General features: G+C 35.4%; 1 protein-coding gene across 2 annotated transcripts in view; it reads left to right on the top strand.

Moving 5' to 3' along the window:
- KCNH8 (potassium voltage-gated channel subfamily H member 8) overlaps positions 1–13,423 on the top strand; it is a 176,080-nt gene that overhangs the window by 146,604 nt on the left and 16,053 nt on the right. Inside the window, exons 12-13 of one of the 2 annotated variants that reach the window (XM_064673231.1) lie at positions 8,992–9,030; positions 10,753–11,102. In XM_064673231.1, the coding sequence (XP_064529301.1) occupies positions 8,992–9,030; positions 10,753–11,102 (389 nt within the window). The remainder of the gene's footprint in view (positions 1–8,991; positions 9,031–10,752; positions 11,103–13,423) is intronic. The other variant, XM_064673240.1, reaches the window with a different exon arrangement.

Raw genomic sequence — 13,423 nt, 5'->3', positions numbered from 1 at the left:
ATTCTGCAAAATAAGTGACCACTAAATGGCAATTTTTGTGCTTCTACACAAGAATTATTACAAAAGGTAGAATATAGAAGTGAATAAATCACCTAAAGCAGCAGAAGTCTAGTACTATATCTGTATAATTATTCTGGGGAAATAATAGCAAAAGCAAAACCAAAACCGAAAATACTGAAATAATTATAAAACTGTGAACCAACTGTTTATGATGTTTCTTTTTAATCTATGTGCACATGGGTCCTGTTGTTCTAATTGTTCTCTTGGAAGCCCTAAGTGACTGATGGCTGAGCATCCACTGCTTTCTGCCTGACAGACATCATATTTTCATTTCTCTGTTGTATCACTGGATATGAGAAGGAGTCTGCAAACTTCTCAACTTCTCAGTGATTGTAGTATAGAAATGAAGGTGCTCCTCATACTGTCAGAAACTAAATTAATCTTAAAACTCTGAACATATAATTAACTTTGAGACATGACTCCTGACTCCTGCCTCTGTGCATGGACTATTCTCCAATTAGTGCTGCTGTGAAATACAGCTCAGGGCTTTCACATTGGACAAGCTACTCAGATCTTTCCTTTATGCTTCAGGGACATTGGGAATATTTTTTCCTTCTTCCCTCTCTCTCTCCCTCTCCCTCTTCCCAAAATAAGTTATCCTATTGCTGAACAAGGCAAGATTCACACAATGTCAATGGATGTAAGCACTGAAAAAAAAAAGAAAATAAACAAAAAACACTAAACACCACAGAGCAGTTAGTTCACCTGTTTTACTCTTAATTTCTGATTTTAAATGGATGAGAAGTAGTTTGGGAATAAACTTTGTCCTCTAGCTCTCTGCAAGATATTTCACGGGTCTCCTATCCGTATTCATGACAGCAAGCATCTTTTGGTGGATCTTTGGCTATTTAAGGTGGGTGCTGGTTTCAGAGAACAAAATCTGCCTCCTCCCTGTGCAGTGTTACAGTCATCCCTCCTCCACTCCTCCAGCCTGGCAATTACCTCCTTCACTTAGTATGGGAGCAGGGCTGACCTGGAGCTACAGTGCGAGCCAGGTTTGACTCCTTTTTATAGTCTGGTAGGTCATAAAGCTTGTTTAATAGCAGTCATTGCTGAGCATGATGTGTGGTGCCTCTGAGCCATCACTTCACCCAGTAACCCACAAGATAATCATCTCTTGTGAAACTATCATGTTTCTAATATACCTTTCAATATGGTACACCGCTGAGAAATAATGCAACAAGGAAACATGTAATTCAAAAAGGATAGACTGGTATGCCTTTTCTCTTGCAGGCTTGGTGGCCTTTTCATTTTCTTTCCTCGTATCTTCACCTGAAGAATTTTTTTCTACTAATCTCCTGTTTCATTTCTGTAGCCTTCAGTCACTCTAATACTTCTGAACATGATAACACACAGACACCCACACTGTCTAGATTTGTCTCTTTAGTAGTTTATTCTTCTGATTTGTGGTCATTTTTCAATTAGGAGATTCATACCACCACAATTTATTGATGAAATTATGTAATCTTTTCCATTAATATTTTTTCATTAGTTCTTGTATTTTTATACGTTTTTTCCATTTTACATCTAAAACAAATGGACAACTGACTGTAAAGGTGAATCACACAAGATGCAGAAGAGGACAAAGAGGAGGAGAGGAAAATAACCTAATTCCATTTGTCTGGGAGTATTTTACATATATGTGATCCATTCTCAAATTCCTACTCTTCTACTTTTGTGAATGGGTTAAGAGACAGGAATTATGAGTATTAATTATATATTATTTATTAAAAGATCTTGACAAGTGGACCTTAGCACCTTCTTGACAAACAACATTCATTATAACTAGAATCAACATGTTTAAATAAGTGACAAAATTTTACTTCTAATTTTAGCTTTTGATTCCTTTAGAACACTGCATTCTCATTCATTTCACTTCCTGGGATTATTACATTCTGCAACAGATTATAAAGCTTAACCAGAGGGTTACATGTTGAAAAAAAAAAATCCAGGCTAGCAAAGCAGCTTATTGATGTTTTTAGACTTTTGTATGAGGAGGGTATAAAACACTGTGTAGAACAGAATTTTAGACAGGAAAAGCTCCTTGCTTTCAGAGAGTATTGCCTTGGAATCTAACCATATTTCTATTTTAATTACACAGGCACGCTAGATGATTATTTTTTTCCAATATGTTTCAATGTGCCTTAGGAAACATGATAATGTAATTTCTACAATATTAGTATTATCTTTTGTCTCTACATCAGAAAAAATGGAAAAAAAAATTAATCCTAATAGTTTTTAACATTAAAATTGTGTGAATTTAGAGAGTGGATGGATTCTTAATTTTTTATTTCCTAATTCATTTTATTTTGCATTGATATAGCAACAAACTGTTAGTGGCCTTAAATTTAGAAGCATTCTTACAGTAACACGTCCTTTTATTATTCTATGTAAGATAAGATTAATATATGAAGGAAATGATAATATGTACTATAATTTCTTCTATAAATAATTCTGAAGGCATAGGCTATCTTGATATGTAATGTGTATATCAGACTGGCTTATATGGTAAAGTTCCTACATCACTTGCAGAGTCATTATAACCTCAGGATATATGCTGAAATGTGTGAAAGTAAATACAGTGTAGTATTTGAGAAAGCCATCTATAATCCTTGCAGCTTGTGTATCAAGGTGGCATTTTACATTGATACAAGTATGTGTTCTCAATTTTATTGAGCTGGTAGCATTTTTAGTGCAACTTTTTTTTAAACATTGTAGAACAGTAGAATAGTTGAGGTTGGAAAGGACCTCTGAAGGTCATCTAGACCGACCTCTCTGTTCAAAGTATGAAAGCATGAAAAATGAAAACCAAAAGTTATGTATGTACAAATGCAGTCTAAGATTTTACTGATATCAAAAGAAATTTATTTTTAATCATCTATACCTTCACTCAGTAAAACCAGAAGTACAGAACCTGCTTACATAAGTGCAACTAGTGTTCTGCTGAAAATGAAGTTGGTACCTAATACATATAGATCACTTTTTCAATGTTGTTGTAAATAATAACATGAATGTAGTAATAAGTATATAAATACAGAATATACACATATACTGTACATACAGTACAGTACTGCAAATGTTCAGAGACAGATTCCATTGCTAATCACACTATATTCATTGTGGGTTTTTTTTTTCCTTTGGCAAAATTCGTATTGGAGTTCTCTGACTGTTTTTGGGTTTATGTCATGGTACTTCAAAAAATTCAAACAATTTTATTCACTGAAATGAAAGTGTCCTTGTCATCAGAGTTTCTAACCTATGAAGAACGTCTTGAGTAACAAAGGTGTCAAGAGCTCCAAAAAGCTACATGCTCAGCTTTTCTGTATTATGTGTATGTAAAAAACATAAATTTCATCCTAGGAGAAGGAAATTACAATGGCTCTTTTACTTAGAAAGTTATATAGTTAAACTTCTGCTGCATCTTCACATTCCACAACATGGCTTCTTGCCCTAATGTGAAGTCATGTGAACTGCTTTCACAGTTACTGTACAACTCCTATCTTCCCCAGAGTTTTAACTCTGAATATATCTAGTGACCAATTTGCACTTATTTTCCTTCTAGAAGAATGGACTAGAGATTAATCTACTGACCAAGTTGCCAACCAAAGAGCAAAATAGTCATTATTTACAAGAAATGTTTCAGAGGGAAACAAACAAACAACACACATGCCCTGGTTTTAAAATAAGGACACAGATTATGCCTGTCCCTGCCTTCTTCTTTGTAAGGTTTCCCCTGAGAGACAGTCAAAGCTGGACATTCTTAAAAATTTTCCATGGATATGTTGCTGTCCTCAGTGAGGCACTTATTAACACTAATCCCACTGATTTGTCCTGTGAGTGCTAGCAAAATAGCTGGCCAACATTGGGAATGCTTAGAATAGAAAATTTGCAGTAATAAAATTAACTGGGAGAATATTTTGGAAGATCCACTTCATTGTCCTCCTCTTTTCTTTTCAAGAATCTCTCTGAAGTTAGATATACATATTTACATAAAAAAAAGTAGTATGGAGTTTCATTTAAAGCTAAAGCTAACAATACAGACTAAAAACACAACCCTTCCACAGCCTCAAGTTGAGGAGTCTAATTGGATATCAATCCACAGGGCCAATCCTCCAAATATTTATGAGTCTGTATGAAATCTTGGAGTTGCAGGAAGCATATAAGTATTATTGCTTCGAAAGCTGTTAGCATTCATTGTAGTTTCTATTATGTAAATCTTTACTTGACTGTACTCAAACTGTAGGAGTATTAAAAACCTTTCTCTGCTATATCTTTTTTCTGCAGTAATTTGCAAGCTTTTCCAAAAATACAACCTGCCAGACAGTACAGTCAGTGCAAGGTCTATTGTCTATTTTAACAATTCCTCGTTTTGTCTTCTTTTGACCTTATTGATAGCCTCTTCTTAACTTATTATTTTTTTAATTCTTATTGGCACAGGTTTATTATAAAAGATGCATTTTCAGAGCAGTCTGGCACCCTAATTTCTTTACCTGTTCTGTGGTTGACTAGAGGGAGGTAAGAATATAGAAGTAAAAATGACAAATCATATGATCCACATATTCCATTTATTTGATTCCTAATGTGGTGCAAGTGACAGACAGGTTAGGGTTTTTTTTTTCTGTGACATCTTTTTAACATGAAATGCAATACATCTGTATTATTAATGAAACAATCAAAGTATAATTTCAAAAAAAATTGCAAATGAATACTGTAAAATTAACATTCAGGTTTTAAAGAATTAGATGAAAAGTAAACTTTTAATACTAAATATAAAAGCTCATGTAAGAAATTTGAATCCAAGAAAGTATTAATTTGCAAAAAACCTACCAAAAACTAACCACTACCAGGCATTAAAGAACACTTGTACCAACTTCACAAACTAAAACTTATTTGAAAGATAGGAAAGAATCAAGACAATGACTTAACAGAAGATTGCAGAGCTCGTGGCAATTCACAGTTATTTTTAACTGGTACAAAATACCGGTGACAGTTCTGCTGTTCAACTTTTGCTGTTAATTCAATATACTCGGTACTGTTAGAAGGATCAGAGAATGCTGAAAGTGTCTGCTTCCACAAAATACTTTATATGTCCATTAAGCAAGAAAAAGAGATAAGGATAATCCTGAGAAAATATAGGAACAAGACAAAAAATTAAAGAAAGTCTTAAAAAGAAAAACAAAACAAGAAAAAGAAGGAAAAAAAAAGAGGTAAATTGCTCAGTAAATGTAGAAATCAAACAATTACATCTAGCCTAAGTGAGTGATTCAGTCCTTTGTGTTTTAGAGGATTTGTGATATTTCATTGAACAATTTCCTGATTATGGAAAACTGAGGCCTGAACACACTTGAGGCATTATGCTTTCCAGCAGTACAATAATCCCTTGTTATGTACTTGTACCTTTTCCATTACCATACAATAAATTTGCAAAGAACAGAACATATGGCATGGGTTCTTGGTTTTGTTTCCCACACTGCCAATGCTCTTAAAGGGGTTTTTCCTGTTTCCAAATGCTGACTAAGAACATTAACACTCTAGTTTGATTTCAAATCCTTTCCTGAAAATGTATTTTAACCTTTTGACTCCTCAGACACAAAGAATTATTCATGTATTTTAGTACCTAAGATTACAAGCAAATCAGTTAAACTATGTTCCTATTTTTATTCCTACTTTTCGTGAAGGCAGCAAGAATCAGCCCAGCAAAAGCTGATAACATTCTATTGAACCCAAAATGCAAATTTACTGACAAGTAATGTGTTAGCCCCAAATTTAGCTGCATCTCTTCTTAGGGTTTTATCATCAGAATTCATCTTGAATTATTGTACATCTGATTACCTCATTTGGCCTACAATTCCTGTTAGAGATTCTTATATAAATGACTACTGTCTCTTGACCCTGAAAAATTTTCAGATCACTTGCTTTCAGCAACAAACCACCAGTGTTTTCAGGTGGAGAAATGTTCTTTTTGTGCTTGTAATAAGCAATGATGAAGATTACTGAGTTTTTAAGCCCTATATATTAAGACATTAAACAATTGCAAGATTATAGATTTGGGATTGCATATATGGAAGAATTTGATATGTCTGCTTTTGGTACATGATCTATTATTGTTTTGCCTTGTAAAATATCTGGTTTCACAAGACATAAAGAGATTTCAGGGCTGAAATTAAAAATGGAATTAGTATTTCAGATAACTCATACTAACATCAGTCTTTTGGGGTTTTTTCATAATGCATTACAGGGTAAATACCTGTGCTTACTGTATAAGTAGCCCTTATACTTTGAGAGTTTCAATTTTTTTTAAAAGACTAGCGTGTGAGCTAGTTTGCATCTTCTTTCCTTTTGCATAAGAAAAAAAGAACATTTTATAGAAGGCTACACTAGTGGGTTCTAAATAAAAGATTTTAGCAGCTCAGAAATTAGGACATCATAATTATTTACTCTGATACTATATTTTTAAAGAGATAAAACTATGTACCTGGTGAGGGCTTTTAATTTTTGACTTTGTCCACATTCTTGTTCATCTTTACTTTTCTCTTTGAGACTGGGGGGACAGCAGGGAGTTGCCAGAGAAGGTTTAGGAGCAAAATCTTTGAGAATTCTCTCTGGTGACATATTAGTTTCTTTTACCAACTTTTCACTACTAAACCATAAAGCCCAGGCCCCTGTTTTATGTGTGAAAGATAGGGTACTCAACGTTACAAGCATTAAATATGGTTGCAGTGCCTTAATACAGAAGCAGTTACAACACTCTTTACTGTGGATTCTGCGCTATAGAAAAGACAGTTTATAGGTCCAGAGTCTATCTAAAAATATCAGTTTATCCAGACTGAAAGTGTCCCCACTGTGTTAAGGGGGCCAGTCTGGGGAAATGGGAGGAGAAAGTCTGATAAGTAGTTTCTCACGCCACGTGCTCCCTGTTCATACCTATCCTTCTTTTCTGCTAGCCTTCCCCTCCCTGCAAAGAGCAACTTGCCTTCAAAAATTCCTTTTCCCTTTTCTTGGTAAGGGCACAAGGTAACAAAGTGCTGCCACTAACGCCATTTCCTCTGCAGCCAGTTTCTCCCTGCTGCAACAACCAGACAGGGTGACACAGAGCAGAGGAGAATTGATGGGTGGCTGTGGCTGCTGTGCTGTTCAGCAGCCAGAGCACGGGGCTACCAACTGATCATGGATCTTAAACCCTGTGTAACAATTTCTTTCTCTTTGTTTTCAAGATGTACAGTCAGGACTAACACATGTACTCAGGAGGCAAAAGACCCCTTCAAAACAAAAATGAGGAGATATCTTCACCCACATTACAAATTACAAACGACAAGTCACTTCTAAAGCCTTCGGCAGGCAAATTCGTACTTTCTGAGATCATTTTCATGAAGCTGCTAATGTTTGGGATTCGCCTGGAGTTTTAATTAAGGCTGCTATTTAACATTCATACTGCACCTGTGCCTAGAAGGCAAGCAAACTGGTGCCCCAAAATTCTGGGCATTATGTTAGATTAATATTTTAGACATATGTGTAAAGCAGGCCATTAGTAGTTCTTAATTCTGACTTTAATATTTTAGTGCATTTGCAGTTTCCTCTCTTCCTGAATCTTGAAGGAGATACTGATTCTTCAATTGACATAGATTACAGTGCAAGCTGGGAGATTTAAGTATCTGGCATCTTATCCTCTGCTAGCATCATCTAGTATTTCATCTAACCCAGTAAGAACACAGCAGTTATTTTATTTACATAGCCTAATTATTGCAGTTGCTGTGTTTGGCAGTTATTAGAGTGTTACTGCTACATTCATTGATACACCTGCTACCGGCTTGGCTGATGTGGAGTAGACTTTCTACTTATGAAAACTTAAATATTCCATATTTTTATATTGTACCACTACTAGTACTCTCACTACAAAACAGTTTTCAGGTTAACCTGAAAGATTTGTGAAGAAGAAAAAAAAAAAGAGATTAAAAAACCCCACAGATAATTCTTATTTTCAAATCTGTGCCTAAAATTCAAATATTTAGAAGTCCTGAAGACTTTTATCACACAAACTGAGAAGTTCCAATGGCTTCCAGAAAAGCTTAACTTCTTTTACCTAAGCTTGGAGAAAAATAAACTGATGCTATGAATTTATGGTTTAAGCACTTTTTATCTTGATATGTGGGGTTAGGAATGCTGAAAATCATTTTTCAAAATTCTTCCTGGCAGACTAAAATACTCCTATAAATACAGCATATAGACTTGCCCATGGCCAAGATGTGAACATTCAAATAAACAACAGAATTTTCATAACAGATATTATTCAGCAGTTCCAGTGAATTTTATTAGAAGTCATTATGCATTAAATTTGCATAATTTTTCTTCTTTTTCTTTTGTTTTACTTCCTGTTTACTCCAAGAAAAGAAAATGTTATGGCCTTGAATAGGTCAGATACCTATCTCCCCCAGGACTACTGTGCTCCTACTTGCTTCATCACTGCTTTTGAAAATTCCTCAGAGATGCTACGTATAGTTAGTTCATCTTCATGTACAGACTGGGCTGGCACAGGAGCTAAAGCTAGGCAGGGCCAAAGTAGAGCACTTGTTCCTGCCTGAGATTCCATCAAACCAGCACTGAAACTTACCAAGCATATTTTCACACATCTACATTCATTCATGGATTTGGAGTCTTGACCTCGCTTTTTATTAAAGTAAAATGTTATTTTTCCATGAACTACCTTTTTAGTCAAAATAAAGAATTTTTTTTTTCTCACAGCATCTGTTCTTAAGGATTATCATTAGTTCAGTGCTATGTCACATTTAATTTAATACAACTGTTTTATCATGAGAGTCTTTTCTTGTATCTACGTAAAGGTTTTGGTTTAGATGTTTGCGTGTTGTTGGAAGCCAATACTGTGCAGATGCACATATTTGCTACCTTTTTGTTTTGTTTTGTTTTGTTTTTCAGGTAATATCAAAATTATCAAACAAGCCTACACTACCCCAGGTATGTTGGTCACATTTTAACTATGCCAAGCTTGACTTTGAAACACAGCTATGGCCAGAACAAAGCTTGAAAAGCTCTAACAGACTTCCATGGTTTCAAAATGAGAATTTAAATTTCATCCTGCAGATAGTTCTGACACTGTCCATTATATGAGTAACAGCTTATGATCTTTTCTCTCAGGTGCTGGATTTGGATATCCTACTATAGCAACTGTATTTTAACAACATGGGTACCTAAGCCAAAGTTTTGAATGTGGGTAACACTCATTCTCTGTAGACTATAGGTTGTATCAGTGCCAGGTCCTGTAAAATTTGATCATCGTGACAGCCTTTGGATGGCTAATGCAATTGACTGCAAGTCTTTTATCTTTTATAAAAGACATGTCTTTTGTCACTCCTTTAAATTCTTACCTTTCATATATCTTAGATGGAAAGCACCTAGTTCATTAAATCTGTCAAAGTATACCAAGATAAAGGCATGCACTCAGTATGTGTGCTGTAACACACAGCAAAATTAAAACTATGCTGCAAAACATTAGACAGATGCTAACAGGGGCTTAGAATATTTGGATAAATTCCCCAAATCTGTCTTTCCACCCAGCCAATCTGATTTGACCCGAATGTGGGAAATCTGACTATGCAGGGTCATCTGAGGTTTTCTGTCTAAAGCTAAGAGTACCTTAATCAAGCTTGATTAAGAGGAGTAGCCTGTAAAAAAAAAAAAAAAAATAACCCATTCCAAAACCATGAAGTTGCATTTGGCTGTACTTTTTTGCTGAGATGTGTGAAGTTAGTTAATTTGACCTGGAACCTGAGTCTGCCTTAGTCCATTTACCTACTGCCAATAAATACAGTAAGTTTTACTGTGGGAATAAATGGAATTATTTCTGAGTTATGGTCTGATCCTGACATGAGGCCCATGTTGGCATATCTCAGCCTTCATGACCAGTACATTTTGTTACCCTGAAAAAATAACAAACAATACATTGGTCTTTACACTGTGCTTTAATAAGTGTGTAAAGTACAGAACCCAGGTCTATGTTGCCTCTAAATTTCCTTGGTTCCAACATCGAGCATTCAAACTGCAACTTTTTTTCACAACCAGATGCAGCTTCACTTTTTGATGACTCTGTTCTGAAGCTGACACTGTCACACCACTGGTGCATCAATGGGACTTTGTATAAAATAAAAAGTCTGTCTACTATCCCAGCAGTGGCTTCAGTTACAACAATTGAGAAGGACACAGAGAACATTCAGGCTTGAGCTGAACTGGTGTAAATGCTATTTATACATTATGAAAACATGGTATTATTTGAATTACCGGCCTCACTTCTTATCTGTGGACCACCAAGTGTCTGGTAGCATAACACTCAAAAGAAATAATGCCATAGTAAAACAAAATTAATCTTCTCAAGTGTACATATGCCAAATGGCTTGTAAGAGCTAGTTGTGTACTCCTTCTTGGTAACAAAACATATTGAGGCAAGTTTGCTGGCTATATCACTAGTGACCTTTTTTAATTTGTTTGTATTTTTCTCGTGTGTGTACATACAGCCATAGTTGAGGAGGGAAGCTATGGATGAGTTCCAAAAGAGCTATCTCTAATGAGAAATGAAAGCTGTGCTAGATCTGGTTCTGTTCCAGGATGAACACCAGAAGAAATTGTGTTTTGGCAACATCAGACTCTGAATTTTACGCTACTATGTATTATGTGTTATTTTAGACAGAGCTCAAGGGAAATGGAAATATAAAGAAAAGACTCCCTTCAATTGTGGAAGATGAAGATGAGGAAGAGAGAGAAGAGGAAAGCAGTATCCTTTCACCAGTTGATACAAGAAGCACAAGTAGCTCTCAGCAGAAGAAGACTGCAAGCAATAAAAGCTACCTAGGGAGAAACTTGAAGCAGTTGGCCTCAGGAACTGTTCCCTTTCATTCCCCCATCCGTGCTTGTAGTTCAAACCCCTCAAGAGCTAAACATGAAACGGAGCTCCATTACTACTCCAGGAGGGAGAAAAACCTTAAATTACACCTTTCAGCTCTGACCACCAGTGGCCCACCAGATCTGAGCCCAAGGTAATAGTTATGAACTTATTTTCTTCTTCTCTATCATGTAACTCCTATTAAAAATATCTTGATTGTGGCACTATAAAAATACTCATTTTTTTTAAGTTTATACTTTTGTTCATCCATGTTATTGTAGGAACCACTAACACTATGCAGAATGTTATGACTTTAGAACTTTATTGCAAAATAAAGTATTTTTACCAGTAAAAAGGGCAGTGAAAAAATTGAGCAACTGCAAAAATGGCTATTTGAATAGTCTAGTTTTATGTCTATTTTGTCTGTAATATGCATTCCCACAATAGCACGGTGAAACATTCTGAGTCCATCAGAGATACAATTTAGAAAGCAAGTAGATGAAATTACAGCATAGCTGTGCAAATACAAAAATTACTGGAGTAGAGGACTTTAATGGAAAACTATTGCCTAGCAATTTTAGAAAAAATTTTTTTCATTAGACACAGGAAATCTGATAATGGAAGTTATGTAGAGACTAGATATGGAGTTTAGCAAATGTACTTTGCTGTGTCTTTTGACATAAAGAAGAGTCATATAACAGTTTATTGTGGTATTATTAGTGTACAATTTAAAAATAGTTTAATTTTTTACTTGTATTCTACTTATAAGGTGATTTATGTAACTTGTTTCTAAATTGCTGCAAGGTAATCCTGGTTTTAAGTTCTTTAGAGAAATCACAAGCAGTTTTTCACATATGAGGAGGTGCAGCAGTTGATCTTCCAGTTCTAGTTTTGGTTTCTATAATTTGAAATGGTTTACATATTCAAGAACTTCCCTTATTCAGAGGCAGAGTGGAAGTTTCAGCACAGCTTGACCATATTTGTTTAATTCTGTCAAAGTACCTGTCCCTAAGGATGCAATGGAAGACTATATAGAAATCTTTCCCCCTCAACATATATTTGATCAGTACAGATACATTTCAAATTGGAGCAGGATACAAACTGACTTCAGTTTTATACAGAATCATAGAAATTACAGAATTATTAAGGTTGGAAAAGATCTACAAGATGGAATCCAACCTTTGACCAAACACCATCATGCCAACTAAACCACAGCACTAAGTACCATGTCCAGTTGTTTCTTGAACACTTCTAGGGATGGTGACTCCAGCACCTTCTGGATTAGCCCAATCCAATGCTTGACAACCCTTTCTGTAAAGAAATTTTTCCTGATTACCAATCTGAACTGCCCCTGATGCAACTTGAGGCCATTTCCTCTCATCCTTCACTAGGTGCCAAGGAGAAGAAGCCAACACTGATCCTGTTACAACCTCCTCTCAGATAGCTGTAGAGAGTGATAAGGTCTCCCCTGAGCCTCCCTTTCTCTAGGCTAAACCACCCCAGCTTCCTCAGACACTCCTCATAGGACTTACTCTCTAGACCCTGAATAGGGTCAGTACAGGAGAAGATAATGTGTGGAAAATTAGCTTCTACACAAGCAAAATTGAAATGCAGAGTGGATATTTTCTCATTTGTTTCATAGCTCTCATATGAATTTGGTTCAGTCAGCTATGAGTAAAGGTCATTATCATTCGCATAAAAAGTGGTAATTCAGGGAAAAGCAACCTTTCATATTTTCTGCTGTAATGTAATCTTGTTCATTATTGTTCTGAACTTATGCAGCCAGATATTGGCACCCAAGTCTGCAAGAGCAAATATAAAAAAATTATTGTTATTTATGTTATTATTTCCTATTTCCATTCATAATTTTATAACTGCAGAATAATTTGGTTAATACACTGGAAAATAGGCCCAAAACGTATATGTTTTTCAGACTTTGTTTTCCAGCCAAAAGAGTTTCATATTATTTCCTAGAATGAGTTTATATTATTAGAATATTTAAACTGACAAGCTAATACCACTTTAAAAAAGAGCCTTAAATGTTTCTTTGTAAGTATTAAGGAGAAAATAAAACCTTAATTAAAATTTTCACTTTTATTTGCTGTTGGAAAGCAAGGGAAGGCAAGGGAAGGACAAGACTGTGGTTGAAATGTCCAGTCATTTCTGTTCTGAACTGTATAACCACACTTTCTCAAGAGAATATACTTTGTCTTCTTAAGAAACTTGTTCTACTCTGGTTTTTCCTAGAGTAAGCCAACCAGAACTCTTCACAGAGTTCTGTGGCTGCTGCAGGTTCTTTCACTGTGCACCACAGTGAAGGCAATAAAGCCCAGAGACTGGGTAAAATATTTAAAGAGTTCTTGTCACAAGGAACAGAAGCTAGCATTGTAGCTTCTAGAATACAGTCCTAGTCTTCCCAATCCATTTTAGGTGCTGTTTGTGAAGTGAAAGAGCATCAAAAGGAAGAAAATGTAT

Source organism: Pseudopipra pipra, chromosome 1 (assembly GCF_036250125.1).
Source record: "Pseudopipra pipra isolate bDixPip1 chromosome 1, bDixPip1.hap1, whole genome shotgun sequence".
In the NCBI taxonomy this organism is placed as follows: domain Eukaryota; kingdom Metazoa; phylum Chordata; class Aves; order Passeriformes; family Pipridae; genus Pseudopipra; species Pseudopipra pipra.
This window is presented reverse-complemented; position numbering and strand designations above follow the sequence as displayed.